General features: G+C 44.2%; 1 protein-coding gene across 1 annotated transcript in view; it reads left to right on the forward strand.

The window, feature by feature from the left end:
- The window catches only part of GPLD1 (glycosylphosphatidylinositol specific phospholipase D1), a 44,466-nt gene that overhangs the window by 23,053 nt on the left and 1,988 nt on the right, over positions 1–19,425 (forward strand). Inside the window, exons 12-20 of the mRNA XM_074987588.1 lie at positions 205–391; positions 1,696–1,806; positions 12,973–13,047; positions 14,205–14,361; positions 16,174–16,315; positions 16,817–16,919; positions 16,999–17,092; positions 18,756–18,932; positions 19,252–19,412. Of these exons, the coding sequence (XP_074843689.1) occupies positions 205–391; positions 1,696–1,806; positions 12,973–13,047; positions 14,205–14,361; positions 16,174–16,315; positions 16,817–16,919; positions 16,999–17,092; positions 18,756–18,932; positions 19,252–19,412 (1,207 nt within the window). The remainder of the gene's footprint in view (positions 1–204; positions 392–1,695; positions 1,807–12,972; positions 13,048–14,204; positions 14,362–16,173; positions 16,316–16,816; positions 16,920–16,998; positions 17,093–18,755; positions 18,933–19,251; positions 19,413–19,425) is intronic.

A 19,425-nucleotide genomic window follows, 5' to 3' on the forward strand; every position in this document is an offset into this window, starting at 1 on the left:
CAGCTATGTTAATTAATGGAAGTTGGACCTTTTAGTTCAAGAAAATAGATTTGAGATTCAAGAAACATAAATCACTTAGAAAATGACTTTGTAGACCCTGAGGATTAAGAGGCAGCAGAAGTGACTAGTTATCTTTCAATTGCGAATGTTCGGCAAGTGTAAACAATGTGGTTCTGTGCTTTTGTTTTTCCCTTTGGCATACAGGGCAATGTCCTCAGGTGACTTGAACCAAGATGGTTACGAGGATCTAGTGGTTGGAGCCCCGGGATACAGCAGATTGGGCCATGTTCAGATAGGCCGAGTGTACATAATCTATAGTAATCGGTCAGGTTTGCCTCCAGTAAACATGGATCTGGACAAGGAAGCGCATCAAATGCTGGAGGGTTGTCAGGTAGGGACTCCAGTCCGACATTTGCCATTTAAAACAATTTGCTTTCCTTTCTTGTTCAAAGGTCGGTGCTCTTTGTCCTGCTTTTCACTGGTCAATGGTGCCGTTAACTTTTTTCTCATGAATAGTTGTCATGGTTTACAAGAGACATTTCAGAAACTAGGATGTAAGTGCATTTAAAGACAAACAGTCCCTGTCGTTATAAAAGTTCCACATGGCTGAATTTAAAGACGATCTGTTCACTCTTCTTTCCACCAGATGCCACCAAAACAAACTAGGGCCCTTCATTGACACCAGTGTGGAGTCCATTCATGTCATGCGATTTGTAAGTGGCTACTAAGCCACTGTATAGTTGAGCTGAAAATTGCCCTTTGCTTTTTTTCTGCATGCACTAGAGCAGTTTATCTTAGATTTTCTATTGTGCCTCTGCTGTTGTATCTAAAATACTGCTTCGGCATAGCTTGGAGGAACTGGTAATCCTACACCTTATGAATTTTGAGTCTTGAGAGCTCAGTGCTTTTTTCCGCTGGGCATGGGGACAGATTGTGTAAGTGTTGTTCATGTTCCAGAAAAGCAGGAAATCTCCCGACTACCAATTCTGGGTATTCTTTGTGGATTCACATCTCCTTAGGATACAGAATAGAACAGGAGGCTGTCATGTCAAATCAGTTTCTGTTAGGCGTGCTAATTGGGCAGTTTACTAGTCGTGCAAATAGTGTATGTTAAATGCTGTGCTGGGATGTAACAAAGGCTGGAAACTTTGGCCCGGACTGACGAGTACGACTAAATGATATACGGAATAATGGAAAGACCATGCTTTATTGTAAGTAGCTTACTAAGAAAGAGAAAAACACACACACACACTCTTTAAGTAGAATTGTTTGTAAAACAAATACGTTTTAAGTCATGAGGTGCCTAAGCATCATCTAAATTATAAACAAGGCCTGAGAAAAGGATGTAGCACAATAATGTCATACTGAGACTAATGAGTTGATACCAAACATGTTGTATTTTAACTCCCCCTCACTCTCAAAACAGAACAATCTGCTTTTGCATGTACTCACTTCAGATTTTGGTACTGAAGGTCTGTACAATAGAATTCCTTCTTCAGCTGCTCTTTTAAGAATAAATAATACTGACACTCTTAAGAACTGTGAGATTGTTTTTTTTGTCAGTTCTGGATTTCCAGCTGTTTCATACAATGTTTGTTCCACAGAATGTTCCCAAGGAGGCAGATGCAAATATTTTGTTTTTATGGTCTTTAAATATCACTTAGTTGCATGAGAGTAACGTATGTGACTTCTCAGCCTTCAGGCAGGTTCGGTTCTGCCATAGCAATACTGGATTTCAATGAGGATGGAGTACCAGACCTAGCGGTTGGAGCACCTTCGGTAGGATCACAGCATCTCACTTATACAGTAAGAGGCCTTTACTCAGGGTCAGGGTGAATAAGGTAGATGGCAACTTGCTGGCAGTTCCCATCTGAATCTGGTTTTGGAAATACTTTGATTTGCAATCCTTGGGTCCATTGCCTAGTTTGCTGCACACCTGCGTCCTGGTCATTTCCACACCTAACTGTTCTAAATAGGTCACAGATTGGCAGCACTGACTTGCTGTAAGGATGAGGCATTTTTCATAAAATCCATATGTATTTGTATGTGAAAATTTGGAGACCTCTTTGGCAGGGGGGAGAGAGAGCTCAGTGGTTTGAACATTGGCTTGCTAAACCCAGGGTTGTGAGCCCAGTCCTGGAGGGGGCCATTTAGAGATCTGGGGCAAATACATTTAAAAAAAATCTGTAAGGGATGGTGATAGGTCTTACTATGAGTGCAGGGGACTGGACTCAATGACCTCTCAAGGTCTCTTTCAGCTCTATGAGATAGGTAGATAGAAGTTGTACCTAATCTACAATACTAAGGCTAATTTAACATGCATATCAGCTTCAGTAGTGAGCTTGTCATTAGACTGAAGACCGTGAGAGAGAGACAGGAAAACAATTTGATACTTTTAATTTTATTAGCAGTTGCTTAACAAGCAAAACACGATCACACAGGCTGTAGGATGCCAATGGAGAGATACTGTCCAGCATCTGCATTGCTCACCTTGCAGGGAGCTGGGAAGTAGGAAAGGTACTACCTAACCAAGTGGTCTCCAACCTTTTCTGTACACCTAAGATCACCTTTTAAATTCCAGGGCAACCCAGGATTTACCTTGCCCCTTCCCTGAGGCCTTGTCCTTATCCCACAGCCTGGCCCACTCCTTCCTACCCATCTTTCCATCACTTGCTCTCTCCCACCCTTGCTCACTTTCACTTGGGGGCAGGTCCAGGCTCTGGGCTGGGGCTGAGGGGTTTGGAAGCAGGAAGGAGTGAGGTGTGCAGGCTCTAGGAAGGAGTTTGGGTGCAGGAAAGGGACTCCAGGCTGGGGGCAGACTGTTGGAGCGAAGAATGGGGAGGTGCTTGGTCCTGGCTCTGGGACGGGGCTCCAGGCAGGAGTGCCAAAGGTGGAGAAGAGAGTGCTGGCTCTGGGAGAGGGCTCTTAGCTGGGACACAGTTTTGGGGTGCAGGTGAGGGTGTGTGGTGCTGGCTCTGGGATGTGGTCAGGGCTGGGACAGAGATTCAGGAGTGGGTGTGAAGTGTAGGTTTTGGTCAGAGGCCGGCACGTATCACAGGCAGCTCCTGGCCAGCAGCACAGCAGGGCTCAGACAGGTTACCTGGCTGCTGTGGCTCCATGTCACGCCCCGAAGCAGCTAGCTGCAGGCTTGTCTCTGTGCAACCGTAGGCGAAAAGGGATAGTGTGTCTCCATGTGCTGTCCCCGCCCCCAGGGCTGTCTTCACAGCTCCCCTTGGCCTGGAGTTGGCAATGGGAGCTGCGGGCCTGGGCAGCTTACAGAGACCCTCTGTACCCTTTTCCTTCAAGGGGAGAACAGAGGTGAACTTGCAATTGGCACACAGACTCTCTGGGTCTGTTGGACTTCAGTGGCTCAGAGATCGTGATTGGCTGGCTGAGGCTCTAGGATTGACCAGTTGATTGTGATTGATGGGTTGTTGATGCCTGGTCTAGGGATGTTAAGTCCCATTTAATAGGTTAACTGGTGAAATGCTAAGTTTAACTGGCTAACCAAGTGAACAGCGGGGGGGAGCAGCTGGGGAGGTCACTCCAGCTGGGCTGGATTAACGCCCCTGCCATGGATGGCGGATATTCTGGTTGGGCTGGAGGGCCCTGGCTAATGCAGGCCACAGCAGTCCTGTTCGCTGGCCTCCCCATCTGCCCCTTCGCCCTTTCCTGCCCTCCCCGCCTCCCTCCCAAGGCCACCACAGACAGGGCTACTCCAGGCTGGCCAGAGCACCCTCATCTGTGGCAGCCGTGCAGGACTGGAGCAATCAATCCTCTGCCTGCAGCAGGCTGCTCCAGCACATATGGGCTACGTCTACACGTGCACGCTACATCGAAATAAGCTATTTCGATGAATAACGTCTACACATCCTCCAGGGCTGGCAACGTCGACATTCAACTTTGACGTTGGGCAGCACCACATCGAAATAGGCGCTGCGAGGGAACGTCTACACACCAAAGTAGCACACATCGAAATAAGGGTGCCAGGAACAGCTGCAGACAGGGTCACAGGGCGGACTCAACAGCCAGCCGCTCCCTTAAAGGGCCCCTCCCAGACACAGTTGCACTAAACAACACAAGATACACAGAGCCGACAACTGGTTGCAGACCCTGTGCATGCACCATGGATCCCCAGCTGCGGCAGCAGCAGCCAGAAGCCCTGGGCTAAGGGCTGCTGCACACAGTGACCATAGAGCCCCGCAGGGGCTGGAGAGATAGCGTCTCTCAACCCCTCAGCTGATGGCCGCCATGGCGGACCCCGCTATTTCGATGTTGCGGGACGCGGATCGGCTACACGTGCCCTACTTCGACGTTCAACTTCGAAGTAGGGCGCTATTCCCATCCCCTCATGGGGTTAGCGACTTTGACGTCTCGCCGCCTAACATCGATTTCAACTTCGAAATAGCGCCCAACACGTGTAGCTGTGACGGGCGCTATTTCGAAGTTGGCGCCGCTACTTCGAAGTAGCGTGCACGTGTAGACGCAGCCATGGGGTGGTTAACCAGTTACACGTTAACATCCCTAGCGTGGCTGAAGGTGTAAATACGTGGTCATCATCCTGGTATTTTGCATGGCACACAGGCTGGGAAACTTCTTTTGTGACATAATAGAGTGGGAGTTTGTGTATCTTATACATATCCATACGGAAACAAAAAAGCAGCCCAGTAGCACTTTAAAGACTAACAGAATAATTTATTAGGTGATGAGCTTTCGTGGGACAGACCCACTTCTTCAAATCATAGCCATACCAGAACAGACTCGATATTTAAGGCACAGAGAACCAAAAATAGTAATCAAGGTTGACAAATCAGAAAAATATTATCAAGGTGAGCAAATCAGAGAGCAGAGGGACAGAAGGTGGCGGGGAGGGGAGAGTCAAGAATTAGATTAAGCCAAGCATGCAAAAGAGCCCCTATAATGACCTAAAAAAATTCCCATCCTGGTTCAAACCGTGTGTTAATGTGTCGAATTTGAATATAAAAGAGAGTTCAGCAGCCTCTCTTTCCTAAGAAGAAGCTGTTGAACTCTCTGTTATATTCAAAGTCGACACAATAACGTGTGGTTTGAACCAGGGTGGGAATTTTTTTAGGTCATTATAGGGGCTCTTTTGCATGCTTGGCTTAATCTAATTCTTGACTTCCCCCCGCACCTTCTGCCCCTCTAGTCTCTGATTTGCTCACCTTCATAATATTTTTCTGATTTGTCAACCTTGACTACTATTTTTGGTTCTCTGTGCCTTGAATATCAAGTCTGTTCTGGTATGGTTGTGATCTGAAGAAGTGGGTCTGTCCCACGAAAGCCCATCACCTAATAAATTATTTTGTTAGTCTTTAAAGTGCTACTGGGCTGCTTTTTTGTTTTGATAGTATATAGACTAGCAGGGCTTTCTCTCTTTTTATATCTATAAGGCTTTCAGACCCTTTTCCTTATCTGAACTTTCACACTGTACTTATGCTGATGTTCCCAATTTCTATAGATTGATCAACTAGGTACATAATATTCATAAGCAGTTACATCAATTAATTGCCATATTACTACTATCAAACCTTGTGAGTTTTAGTTAAACATTATACATGCTTAAACATACCTTCTTAAAATATAAGTAGTGCATGTAGGCCGTGTCTACACTAGCCCCAAACTTTGAAATGGCCACGCAAATGGCCATTTCGAACTTTACTCATGAAGCGCTGAAATGCATATTCAGTGCCTCATTAGCATGCGGGCAGCCACGGCACTTCGAAGTAGGCGGGGTCCTTTTGAAAAGGAGCACCGTCAGGATGAGACGCACGGCAGTGAGCCACGTCAATTTCGAAGTCCCCTTATTCCTATGAGCAGATGGGAATAAGCGGACTTTGAAGTAGGCGGGGTCCTTTTGAAAAGGAGCCCCGTTGGGACGAGACGCGCGGCGGCGAGCCGTGTCAATTTCGAAGTGCCGCGGCTGCCCACATGCTAATGAGGCGCTGAATATGTATTTCAGCGTTTCATTAGTAAACTTCGACATGGCCATTTGCGTGGCCATTTCGAAGTTTGGGGCTAGTGTAGACACGGCTGTAGTTTCTCATTTCACACAAGTCAGCTGACTTCCTCTTATTTACTGCTGTTTTATTTTGTGATTTAAAGTCATTTGCCTGTCAGTTATTAGTTTCAATCAAAACCGTAGGACTTCATTAGTTATGCTCAGCTATTTTACATTTTGGGCCCTGTGAGCCGATGCCCAGGTGCCAGCTAAGGGTCTGGTGGGGCAAAGGGGGTGATGCCACACCAGCAGCTACGCTAAGCAGCCAGGGCAGGCTGGGTTCTTTGGTTTGTGTTTAGTTCGGGTACAGCAGCAAGAGGAAAATTACACTTAGAGAGGCTTTAACAATTACTTTTTATTTATACAAAGATAGAAACAATTTAACTAAGACAAAAGATTGAAGTACAAGTTAGTACTCGCAGTTTTTAAAGGGGAAACAACACAATTTAACTTAAGACAAGTTTTAGACAAACTAGCTAGCTTAAACTAATACAAGTAATGTGTACACAAGAAAGGCAAGTTGCAGGTGTGATTTTCACCCCTGCCTCTTAGACCTGGTGGAACCAGAGTCTTTCCCTCAATTCCTATAGGAAAGAAGTGTAATACAGGTGTAGTTCTTACCCCTGCCTCCTAGATCCGGTGTGACCCAGAATCTTTCTCTCAATCCCTCGGGAAGAAGTAGATACGAACCAGGCGTCCCCAGTCTCGGGAGTTAATTCCAGACCTGGCCAGCAGGTGTAGGTGATTGAAACTCAAAGTGGGGGGGCGTCTGCCAAGCCCCTTTATACTCCTTTTGTCATGTACGCTTCTTCCTGGTCTCAAGTGGCCAATTGGGAGGAATATGTTTTGAACCCCAGGTTTCCCAGGGAAGATGCAAGGCTCAATTTGCACCTGTGAATTGTGGACAATTGGGCACCTTTGGAGGTGATGGGTGGGGGTTCCCTGTTCTTCCTGGGGAAGTGATCAAGGCTTGTCAATTACCGAGATCAGCCAGAAGGGTGGCCATTAGCTAGCCCATTCACTGTCTGGTTTTTGTGTATAGTAGAGAGGCTGGGTGAGACAGCACACCTGCATTCCCAGGACATCAAAGGCTACCTGTCTCCCCTGCTTATTTCTCTCTCTGTCTCTGCAAGTGTGGGGGAGAGGAAGAAAAATCCAAGTGGAGGGGGTTCATGTCTGGCTACATTCCACCCCCTTGACACGCCTTATTACGTCCCAGGAAGCTTCCTTGGAGGAAGCTAAAATTGCCCTATTGGCAGGGTCTGATTAGGTAATTTTGGATCAAGGGATTGATTAGGATCACTTGCCAATGCCATGTACCGGATTTGTGCAGAGGAGACAGCTGTGTACAGAAAATGCCTAACAATACATAGAAGTATACAGCAAGCAATTACAGTTAGTAAAATGGTTAATATAGTATTTACAATAGAGTGAAGGAATGGAGTTAATGAAAGTCCTAAGTGTTGGGCTAGCCAATCTAGCCATGAGATTTTCCCATCCTCAGTTACAGCATGTAGTACCTTAATAGCGCACTTTATAGCGAGTACATCTTGTTCAATTTGTCCTGATTTATTTACATAAAAACAGCAAGACTGGTTAATTACTGCACATACTCCCCCTTGTTGGGCTAAAACGGCATCTAAGGCTATTCTGTTTTGTAGGGCATAACAGGCTACTGATTGTATTTGCTCATTAAGCAAGCCTAGGGCATCTGCAGTGCGGTTTAGAGCCTGCTCTATTTGCCCAGATACATTTACTAGTGCCTTTTCCAGCTCAGCTACTCCAAGCCAGGGCAGGAATGCACGGGTGAACTGGTGGAAACCTGTAGGGCGTTCTATAAGGGGGTTTGTGGTAAATCTTCTTGGCATTCGGTGCAAAAAACTTCCAAGGTTAGTGACACCTGGAGCCATAATGTGGGGGGGGGGGTGTACAGTAAGTCCCCCAGGGGCAGCGTGCCCTAGTGAGCAGCGCCCTATCCAGTTTAGTGGTAGATACTTGTAGGCTTGCTGCCCACAGATGAAAAACAGTCCTGGCTCTTTCTTTAGGATATGGGAATAGGGTCCCTTATACCACCCTGTTCCAGCAGGTCCTTTCTTTGGAGTATGGTGGGTAGCTCAGTGACTGTCATTAGCAGTTGTGCAATGCAAGGCAAACAGCAGGTCCTGTAGGACTTGGTCTGTAGCAAAAAGGTCTGCTCTGGCACACTGGTTTGAGAGTGGGGTATTACTGGTTACCAGTGTGGGGTTGTATATTTGTCCAGTGGTGGGAATTATGAATAGGAAATGATTGTACCAGGCTTTTCCCTTAGGGTATTGACTAAAGTTTAGGGGAATAACAGTGACATCCCTCTGCAATAATGTGCCAGCGTGGGAGATGTTATATCCTCAGCACCTTAAGGGTTTTTGGGGGGTTGTACTGGGATAGGTATCCCAGATTTTTAATTTCTCATTAAAACTTACAATGTGGGTGCACTGCTGATCCCTTAACCACCCGAGGTGGGGTCCTGTGCCATTTTTATTCTCAAAGCAGATGGGGTACACTTCCCTGGAGGTTCCTGTTATATATTCCAAAGGTTGACCCCACAGTGTAGGTCTCCATTGTCCATGCCACCCCCAAGTTCCCTTCCCAGAGTCATTTAAAAGGTTGTGATCGCTGGGGTTGCTGTCATCAAACCAGGCTGGTCCCCACTGGAAAAAGTCGCTTTTGTTCCACCAGTCATTTAAGTTTAAAGGAACAAATTCAACTCCAAGTCCTGTGGAGGAATTTAGCAGGGTGCACATCCAGCAGTTTGGAGCACCGGCAGCAGAGGCAATGGTTTGGATGGCATTTTTGAGTGGGTGCTCAGGTGCAGCTGAGATCACAGTGATCAGGAGGAACATTGCAGCTAATTCGGGCATCATGCTATTGTGGGCATTGGGATCGGCTCAGGCTGATAAGTGAAGAGCCCTTAAGGTGTATTTGCAAGTCCTGTGTGGGTTGTTATCTTGTTAACACCTTTCCTGAAAGAAAGCACAAAGTCAGCAGGTCTTGGATACAATCCAAGCCTCAGAAATGGTTAGTGGCAGCTTGTGGGGGTTTGCAATAATCCAAACTCCCTTTGCTTTGTCAGACTGGAGTATACAAGTGTGTGTGCCCAAGCTGGGGTGCTTAACTACCACAGTATCCCCAGGGGCATATTTGGAGCTTGCTAGTGGTGCTACTGGAGTCAGAGAGGCTTTTCTTGTAGGGAAGAATCCCTTGCTAATTGGGCTACCTGTGTCTACCAGGAAGGAGACAGTAGTTTTATCATTTACTGTTATTAGGATTTGGGGGTCATTGCTTTGATTCTCTCTCCCTGCTGGTTTGAGCTCATTTATAGAGAGATTTATTCCCCTGCTAGTCAATTTCCTGGTCAGTTTTAACTAGTGGCTGCAGCTCTTGTAATTGCTGCTGCAGCTGCGTGTAAGGGGTATCAGAGCTGGGGGGTGCACTAGGAGTAATCACCTCCCTCCCTTGCTTAGCCCCTTTTAAGGCAGCCAGGAGCTTTAGCTTCCCGGTAGTCATTCCGTGCAGCAAATCTCTGGGGTATCCTAGATCTAAACACTGTTTCCACAGTTTAGTTCTTAACTCCTTTTTCTCTGGGGTTATCTCACGCCTAGGCTTAAAGCCTTCTTGCTGCCTTTTATCATTTCCCTTTAAATTTCGCATCTTAACTGTGGCCTGTGGTGCCTCAGTTTCCCCAAACTCTCGGAGGTCTCTTAGCATAAGTTCAAATAGCTCCTGATAGGAATAGTTATGCTCCTGAGCATGATTTCTGGTGGCTAACATTATTGCCCTATGAGATCCAGGAGCCCCTTTAAGCACTGGTCTCAAATCCTCGGTTTTTACCCTCTGTTCCCATGGGCTGTCCTCCTCATCCCCATTCTCTGGACTAACTCGGTTGAGCAGAGCTGTTATGGACACAGTCTGCAGGGCTCCTTTACGTTCATCCCCATTTGTCCACGGGGTGACAGTGGGTTCACCTCTATCAGTGCGGTGGATTCCCCTAGCCTATCTACAGGCAAAGGTCCAAATAGACTTCGGACCCTCCTTATTCCTGGGGGTAAGGAATACTCCTGCACCCAGATTTACCCTGCCACATTCCCGGGAGGACAGCTGTGTATGGCCTGCTCCTGTATCCCATATTCTGCCTAGCCATTCTATCACTCCTTCCCCAGGCTTTTTGGCAAACTCTTCTTGGATCTTTCTCAATTCTGCAGGCTCATAGCTGCGGGTAGTGATTCGGGTGGGTCGTGGCTCTGCCTTTTTGCTAGACTCATCTTCTCCCTGCTCAGTGAGATCTTTTTGGTAGGTGATGATGGGTCTCATGTGGATGGGGGGTTTTCCTAACTCAGGGGAGGAATAGGTGGAATATACCTCATCATCAGAGGAATCCCAGATGTCCCCATCCCAATCCTCTGGATCTAGCCAGAGAGCAGCCTCTACTTTAGCTTGATTAATTGTTCTGGGCTTGCTCTCTAATCTCGCCCTCCGCTCCACTCCTTCCTTCTTTATTAACGGAGTGAGGCACTGTTCTAATTGGTGCAAATTATTACTTAGCAGGTGCTGTCGGGTGTCTAGGTTCTGGCAGCGCTGCTCTAACTCATCTCTTTCCTTTTTCACTCTTTCTAATTCTGCTTTCAGATTAGCGTGGCTGTTACATGTTGCTTGTAGGGCACTTTTAAATAGCCAGATACAAGCTCCTTTTCCCTTTTTCTGTTTTATTCTACAAGCAGTTCTCCAACTACAGAACTGCAACCACAGTTCCTCGGGATTTTCCCATTCCCTTTCTAACATGTCTTTATCCCATTTTGGGTCAGCCCAACCGTCCTGGGCAAAGCTCTTTTCTACCTTGCTGAAATCAGTGACTGGCTTCATGCTGCTGTATTGGAACTAAGAGCACAAACCCTGCTCGCTCCGCCAATTCTGTGAGCCAATGCCCAGGTGCCAGCTAAGGGTCTGGTGGGGCAAAGGGGGTGATGCCACACCAGCAGCTACGCTAAGCAGCCAGGGCAGGCTGGGTTCTTTGGTTTGTGTTTAGTTCGGGTACAGCAGCAAGAGGAAAATTACACTTAGAGAGGCTTTAACAGTTTCTATCTTTGTATAAATAAAAAGTAACAATTTAACTAAGACAAAAGATTGAAGTACAAGTTAGTACTCGCAGTTTTTAAAGGGGAAACAACACAATTTAACTTAAGACAAGTTTTAGACAAACTAGCTAGCTTAAACTAATACAAGTAATGTGTACACAAGAAAGGCAAGTTGCAGGTGTGATTTTCACCCCTGCCTCTTAGACCTGGTGGAACCAGAGTCTTTCCCTCAATTCCTATAGGAAAGAAGTGTAATACAGGTGTAATTCTTACCCCTGCCTCCTAGATCCGGTGTGACCCAGAATCTTTCTCTCAATCCCTCGGGAAGAAGTAGATACGAACCAGGCGTCCCCAGTCTCGGGAGTTAATTCCAGACCTGGCCAGCAGGTGTAGGTGATTGAAACTCAAAGTGGGGGGGGGTCTGCCAAGCCCCTTTATACTCCTTTTGTCATGTACGCTTCTTCCTGGTCTCAAGTGGCCAATTGGGAGGAATATGTTTTGAACCCCAGGTTTCCCAGGGAAGATGCAAGGCTCAATTTGCACCTGTGAATTGTGGACAATTGGGCACCTTTGGAGGTGATGGGTGGGGGTTCCCTGTTCTTCCTGGGGAAGTGATCAAGGCGTGTCAATTACCGAGATCAGCCAGAAGGGTGGCCATTAGCTAGCCCATTCACTGTCTGGTTTTTGTGTATAGTAGAGAGGCTGGGTGAGACAGCACACCTGCATTCCCAGGACATCAAAGGCTACCTGTCTCCCCTGCTTATTTCTCTTTCTGTCTCTCCCAGTGGAGGGGAGAGGAAGAAAAGGCCAAGTGGGGGCGGTTCATGTCTGGCTACAGGCCCTCAGCCTGTTGATTCTCTACTTGTGTTACAGCCTCACTAAATACTTAGATTTACCTATACATATAGGCCACCTTTACCCACCACTGATGTAAGTGACAGAATGCATCATATCTGTCCTATATTCTTTATTTAGTTCTGTATTCTTTTAGCAAGTGTCATCTTATAGAGGGAGAGTGGTGGGTGAGTTTTACTTGGTTACCAAACTTTAGCTGAAATTTCAAACTTGACTGCCTCAGCTTAGGCACGGTCTATGTTTGAGTGCCAAAATAAGTGGTCTGATTTGTCAAAAATGGCTCCAGGAAACCCCCATTTAAGTCAATTGGTGTTCCAGCTGTTCAGCACATCTGGACAATCAGCTGGGGCTTATTTAGATGCCTAAATATGGATTTAAATGCTTACATATTAGGCCTCTAAGTTTGCAGGAGACATTACACATCCCTTGTTGCCTACAACTTGCGCCTTTGCATTGTTACTGTGAACTCAACTAAAACTACCCCAATACTTCATTTACATAAATACCTATTGTCCTTGAGTAACATTAGGAAAACTCCCTTGTTTGTTGAAACAAACATGCTGATTTTCTCTCCCCCTCCCACCCAGATTAATGATTGGTCATCACCTATACTTCTTGGGTGATGGTTCTGATGGTAAGAAAAATGCAGCCTAACTAATGGTCCTCAAAGTGCTGAAAGTTTGTCTATAATAACAAGAAGTCCTGTGGCACCTTGTAGACTAACAGATATTTTGGAGCATAAGTTTTCGTGGGCAAAGACCCGCTTCATCAGATGCATCTGATGAAGCGGGTCTTTGCCCACGAAAGATTACGCTCCAAAATATCTGTTAGTCTATAAAGTGCCACAGGACTTTTTGCTGTTTTTGAAGATACAGACTAACATGGCTACCTCTCTGATACTTGTCTGTAGTGATTTCTCTAACTTGTACTAAGTACGTATTTGGCATTGAGATATGCGTTCTCAAAGTGTTTTTCCCCACTGCTGTTTAGGGTGCTGTGTATGTGTATCTGGGCACTACAGGAAGAGGCTTGTCACCTTGGCCAAACATTACCATAACTTGCCAGGTACATTTACCAGTAAGAAGAATTCAAAACTACAGAATCAGGGACGGGAGGAGGAGGGCAGTTTATTCAGTACTGTCCCATCCCTTTAGGCTATTCTCTGGGAGATGCATATGTGACAAGCAAACTAATTTTTAGTTACCCAGGGCCCACAGAGTCATCAGCCACAGTAAAAAGCAAACATGACAGTTCTCCTGACAAGGAAATTGTCATCTTACATATTTTTCTGTAAGGTGCCATTTTAACAGTTTAGAGCCTTTTTCATGATGCGTTTGTTAAGATAAGCTGTCTACACTCAGCAGACCTACAGTTGTCCAGGACCAGAGATTGTTTTACTACCACATGCTTCTGAACAGTATCCCTGAAGTCAAATGGCAGTAGGAGTACAGGGACATCTTGTCCTCAGTGCCACTCTCAAGCCTCCATTAGTGGGGATACTGTAATGATGCTGGCCCACATCCTCAAAGGTACTGAAATCATTGGGAGTTAGGTGCTGAAATACCTTTAAGGATCTGGGGCATTGATAGCCTCCTACTCCCTAGGAGAAAGGATGTCAAAATCAGGCCCTTTATATATTTGTTCATCTGGAAGAAGCCACACATAAAAACAAATTCCTTATTTTACTTCTGGCTTGTCTCTTTGTGGAATGTCTATGTGAGTGCATGTACTTCAGGAGAGCAAGGAGGGAGGGCTGAGAAATTAAGTCCCTATTCTCCAAAACAGACAGCTTGGTTACAAGATGGGAGGGTGTCTAATCAGGAATTTTCAGAATTAACTTTTTAGAAGAGATCTAAAGCAATGTTTCTTAAACTTTTTGAGACCACAGAACACCATGTTTTTATGTGGAACACCTATGAAAATGTTTTTAAAAATATTTTCAGACAAAAAAAAATCCAAACCCCAACAAAGCAAAACTAATATATACAGCAAAACCAAAATCAGGTGTTATAACAAGGAAGTAGTAACATTGCACCTGGTTTTAGTAATAGAATATATACATACCATCCGTGTATTTTTCCAATGCTCATGGCACACCTGTGAGTTGTTCAGTGTTCCACAGAACATAGTTTAAGAAACATTTATCTGAAATAATGCAACAAGTAGACAGCTATGATGCTGCCTTCCCTTTTAAGTTTTAATTGAGCTATTGCCTCTTGCAGCACACGTTCTGTAACCTTGGTTGGTCACTGCTGGCTGCTGATATTAATGGGGATGGAAAGAATGATCTGGTTGCTGGCTCCCCTTACGCACCTGGTGGTGGGAAGCAAAGAGGACTTGTAGTTGCATTTTATTCACACTTCAGCAGGAGTGACAAAGGTGATACTTACTGAATAAATTGACAGGTCCATATTTTATGTGGCTGTATTTGTGGCTTTAATTTCATGCTTGACTCCTCTATGTGAAGCCCAAGCAACCTATTAATTGTCTCAGATTCTTGAAAGATATATTTGCATTTTGGAAGTAAAGAAATATACATATAAAATAATTTCTAGTACTCTATTGCCTTACCTGGATGTCTGCTGTCCCAGCTGAAGAAAATTTAAAATAAATTTGCTTTTGTATTTCTGAGGATTTGATGATTAACGAAAGTCAGTCTAGGAATGCAGTAATATTGCAAGTGCCTTATATGGTAGGTAAATTATACACATACCTCAGCCTAATTGTATGACTATTAATTCCAACATTAGTGCCTGTAATTCTCAAATCAAGGTAAACAGAAGACTACATGGTAAGAATTGGGGTGGGGAAAAACAGTTCTCTACAATATGTTAATCACTAGCCACATGTGGCTGTTTGGTTGAGTGTGAACCATAGTGGGCTTGAACTCTAAAAACTCAAAAATCATTACAATTTTGGAATAAAGTGGCTAGTTTGCTATAGCAGTAGCCAAAATAGTGGCTGCTTCTTCAAAACTGGTTGGTCACTATGCATTTAGATCCTGAGATCTGCGAACACTTGAGCATGTGTATAACTTTACTCCATTAAGTAGTAAGTGCTACTAATGTCAATAGTAAGAGTTGTTTAGTGCTTGAAGAAAACAACAGAACCTGGGTGTGAAGCAGGAATGAATGGCTAAGGAATGCTTAGCAATGAATGCTGTCAGGCAGTGATAGTAGGGCTTAGCTTCAGGAGGGCTCTAACTGGATTTTTTCCCCAATGGAGAAGAGCTTGGAAGTATCACAAATGACTGTTCATTTATGCCATACTAAGAGTTTCTAAAAGGGGAATGCTGCAAGTGAGTGAGGGTCAAAGTGGATTATTGTGGGGTGAGAGGAGGGATGACCTAGAAAAAGAGGCTGAAGCCTAGAACTGGAGAAAACAAAACAAAAAGCAGTCAAATAGCACTTTAAAGACTAGCAAAATAATTTATTATGTGAGCTTTGGTGGGATAGACCCACTTCTTCAGACCAGAGCCATACCAGAACAGACTCAATATTTAAGGCACAGAGAACCAAGAACAGTAATCAAGGAGGACAAATCAGAAAAAAAAAGATCAAATGTGAATATGTAAGGGTGTAAAACTTCATTCGGTAAGATTTGTTATTTGCGTAATCCAGAGTACCGTTGTTTTCAAAATGTGTTCGTGGGTGGGGAAGGCTTCCAGCTAAATTGTACTAATTTTGACCCATATCTATTTCAAATAAGGATGGAAGCAACAGGGAGATGCTTTTGAGTTCACAAAACCTAGTCTGCTGAAGTCTGCGTAAAACCAAACCCTGGGCGTGACTGGAATAAAGATCGCTTTTCTATGAACTCCTAAAGCATTTTGGGTCCTGACAAATGACTTCACTTTTATCTCAGTTCTAGTGAAGACATTTCAGTATCATTCAAACTGGTATCTCTTGCACACCTGCCTTTGGAAATTGAAGTGCCACATAGTTGTGTTTGGGTGACTTAGAGCCTAGCTTTGATCATCAAAAACAGCTATTAAGTACTGCTTTACCATCAAACATAGTGTGTTATGAAACTAGAGGTAACTTGAACCATACTATTGGGATACTAACCAGATCAATATGTAAGTGCCTATTGCTAGATGGAGAAGTGGTATATTCCAGAAACTGATAATGTATGTCTAAACTTGGTAAACAACCCAACTTAACCCTTGTCTGGTTTGATCCTATCTATTAGGGCTGATATCTGTGGAGGATGCTGACTGGATGGTGAAGGGAGAAAAGAACTATTGCTGGTTTGGATATTCACTTGCCAGTCACCAGTTGGAGAACAAAACCTTACTGCTGATTGGCAGCCCGACGTGGAAGAGCTGTATTGGGTTTGTTGCCTTTTTATTTGTTGGTTGTACATGTTCATAACCCAGTTCCTTTCACCATCTATGGGGCTCTTTCTCTAGTGTCTTTAAGATCTATAGTAGATGAGTATTGTTTCTGTAAGTTTACCTGTGGAATTCCACTCGTTGTGGACCATATCATATTTAGAGAAAACTCGAGAATAGTAAACTCAATTTTACCTCCCTTCTCCTTCATAGCTGTTTTGTAAACTTGATGGTCTTTATGAAAAACAAATTAGTCAGGGTCCTTTTGAATGTTTAAACCTGCCAGCAGAGAGAGAGTCCTAACCAACCTAACAATGCTTATGAACTATATTGAGTAGTACCTTCAGACCTCATGACTGGAGACCTACTCTGCTAAGTAATGTCCAAATATAAAGGTCAACAAGCTCAATTTCTTCCTGAAAGACGTTCTGCATATAAGCAATGTTGTATGTATCCACAAAATAGTTATTTTTTCATAGAAAATAATATTGTGTGTTCTAGTCTAGGTTGCTACAGCTCATTGGATACCAAACAGAGTGTTGGAAAGGTGTATGGATACAGCCCACCAAGCACGCAAAGCTGGTTTTCTGTAACTGGAGCCATGGTAGGACCTTTACTTTAGTATGCTGGGAATTTACAAGTATGCATGATGTGAAGCAACTGACATGTCTAACAATCAACAGGAGAGGGGCAAACTGGGTTCGTCGCTGGCCAGTGGCTTCTTGTCTGTGGCTGGAATCCCAAGAGAAGTGTTGGTGGTGGGTGCCCCGACCTCTGGTATGTTTTTTTTTCTGGAAACTGAAACATTTCAGATATGGACTATCTGTGTTGCATGTGAATGACAAACTAAGCTAGTTACAGCAACCTAGAAAATTGACTTAATGGCCACACTGAATTTATGGCTACTATATATCAGTGTTTCTCAACCATTTTTTTTATAAAGTGACCCTTTTTCAAAAAAAAAAAAAATTAAGTACTGCAAGACTTTTCTTGTGTACCCCAAAATATTCGCATACCACCAGTTGAGAAACATGGTCCTAAGGGAATCTGAGGTCTTGCAACAAGTGCCATTCAACCTTTCCAGATTACTGTGCCCTTTTCAGGAGTCAGATTTGTTTTGCACACCACCAAGTGACACCTCACTTAAAAAAAAACACTTACTTACAAAAACATGCAAAAATATCACAGAAGACTACTAACAGAAAACTTGCTGACTTTCTACCAGCTTATCAAATAAATGAACTGGAATAGAAATATTGTACTTATATTTCAGCATAAGGCATATGAAGCAGTAGAATCAAGTCATTGTCTGAATGAACATTGTACTGACTTTACTAGTGTTTTATATAGCCTGTTGTAAAACTAGGCAAATATCTAGATGAGTTGATGTGCCCTCCTGGAAGACCTCCATGTACCCCAAGGATACATGCACCCCGGTTGAGAAACACTGTTGTATATGATGCTCTCCCTATGGATACGCTAAAGTGCACAGTATACTTTGCACAGGCCCCTCTGCTAAAACCTCAGATTTGTTTAGAGCAGTGTTGGGCAATGTGGCCTGTCAGGGTAATCCACTGGCAAGCCAGGAGCTATTTTGCTCATGTTGGCTATCCACAGGCACAGCCCCCGATAGCTCCCATTGGCTGTGGCTCCTGTCCAATAGGAGCAATGGCCAGCATGTGGCTACAGCTGACACTGCTTCCTGCAATTCCCATTGGCTGGGATTGGCAAACTGTAGCCAGTGGGAGCTATGAGAGGGGAGGAGGGCTATGTCTGTGGATAGTCAATAACTGCAAAATTTCTCTTGGCACATCAGTTGATTACCATGATGGGCTGCAGGTTGCCCACCACTGGTTTAGGGTAAGATTTTTATGTGGATCAGACTCTTGTGAAGGGCATTCTGAGCACATTATTTATGTAACTTACTGATTACAAGGCCATAAATTCCCTGGCACAAAGACAGGACCTTAATAACAACATATGGTACTTATATTTGATAGTTTTTGTAAAGTCAGCATGTTTTTATTTTGTTCATGTTTTTGTTAATATACACTATGGCTTTGTCTACACTTGCCCCCTTCTTTGAAGGCAGCATGGTATCAGGGTGATGAGAGATTTAGGAATAAAGTGCTGTGATGCATATGTAGCCCTTCATTAGGCAAATTCTCCCCCATGGCAATTTCAAAGTGTTAATCTTCAAAGTCCCAGCATGCCATGTAGCTGCAGGCACTTCCATATGCCCTTACTCCCCAAAGTTTGACAGTTTGAAGTTGCCACAGGGGAAAATTTACCTAATGAAGTGCTGCGTATGCATTGCAGCCCTTCATTAGTAATCTCCCCTCACCCTGCTTATAGTGTAGACGTAGCCTATGTGTACTAAATCTATTCCTGTAACTGCACACAACTGATGGTCTAATTCAGTCATCCTTGCTTCTTTCAGACAGCCCGTCCAGGATAGCATTTATATCCTCAGTTCTGCATCAAGCTGGAACTGTTCTGATGTATGATTTGACACGTGGTGCCAAACCTTCTTTGCTCAGCACTTTCAGTGGGGACAGGAGGTTCTCTCACTTTGGAGGAGATGTGCACTTAAGGGACCTGAACAATGATGGACTAGGTAAAACAAAAATGATTTAGACTGTGTGGAAGAGTTTTACTTTGAGCAAGAGTAAAGGTGCTTCCTTCTTTTTCACAGAAGCTCAAAACACAACCCACTTTATAAGTGGACTTAAACATCCAAAGATGCTTTACAGCAGAAATTAAACAATGAAGTCATAAGAAAACTTTTTAAATTTTACCCTTACACTATGGACAATTAGTAATTCCTGTGAACATTAATGACTGTATACTGACCAGTATGTAAATGCCAGCTCTTGTATTTTGGCCTAGTACTATTTCATCTTCACATCATATAATCTCTTTGTGATTATTTACAGATGAAATTATTGTGACAGCTCCTCTGAGAACTGAAGACATCACATCAGTATTGTATGGAGGGGAGGCTGGATGTGTTTACATCTACAGTGGAAACCAGACTACCTCGGGCAATGTGACAGACTACTGCAAATCATGGACTTCTCCTTGTCCTGAAGACTGGGTAAGAAAACAGT

The sequence above is a fragment of the Carettochelys insculpta genome, chromosome 2, assembly GCF_033958435.1.
Source record: "Carettochelys insculpta isolate YL-2023 chromosome 2, ASM3395843v1, whole genome shotgun sequence".
Lineage (NCBI taxonomy): Eukaryota > Metazoa > Chordata > Testudines > Carettochelyidae > Carettochelys > Carettochelys insculpta.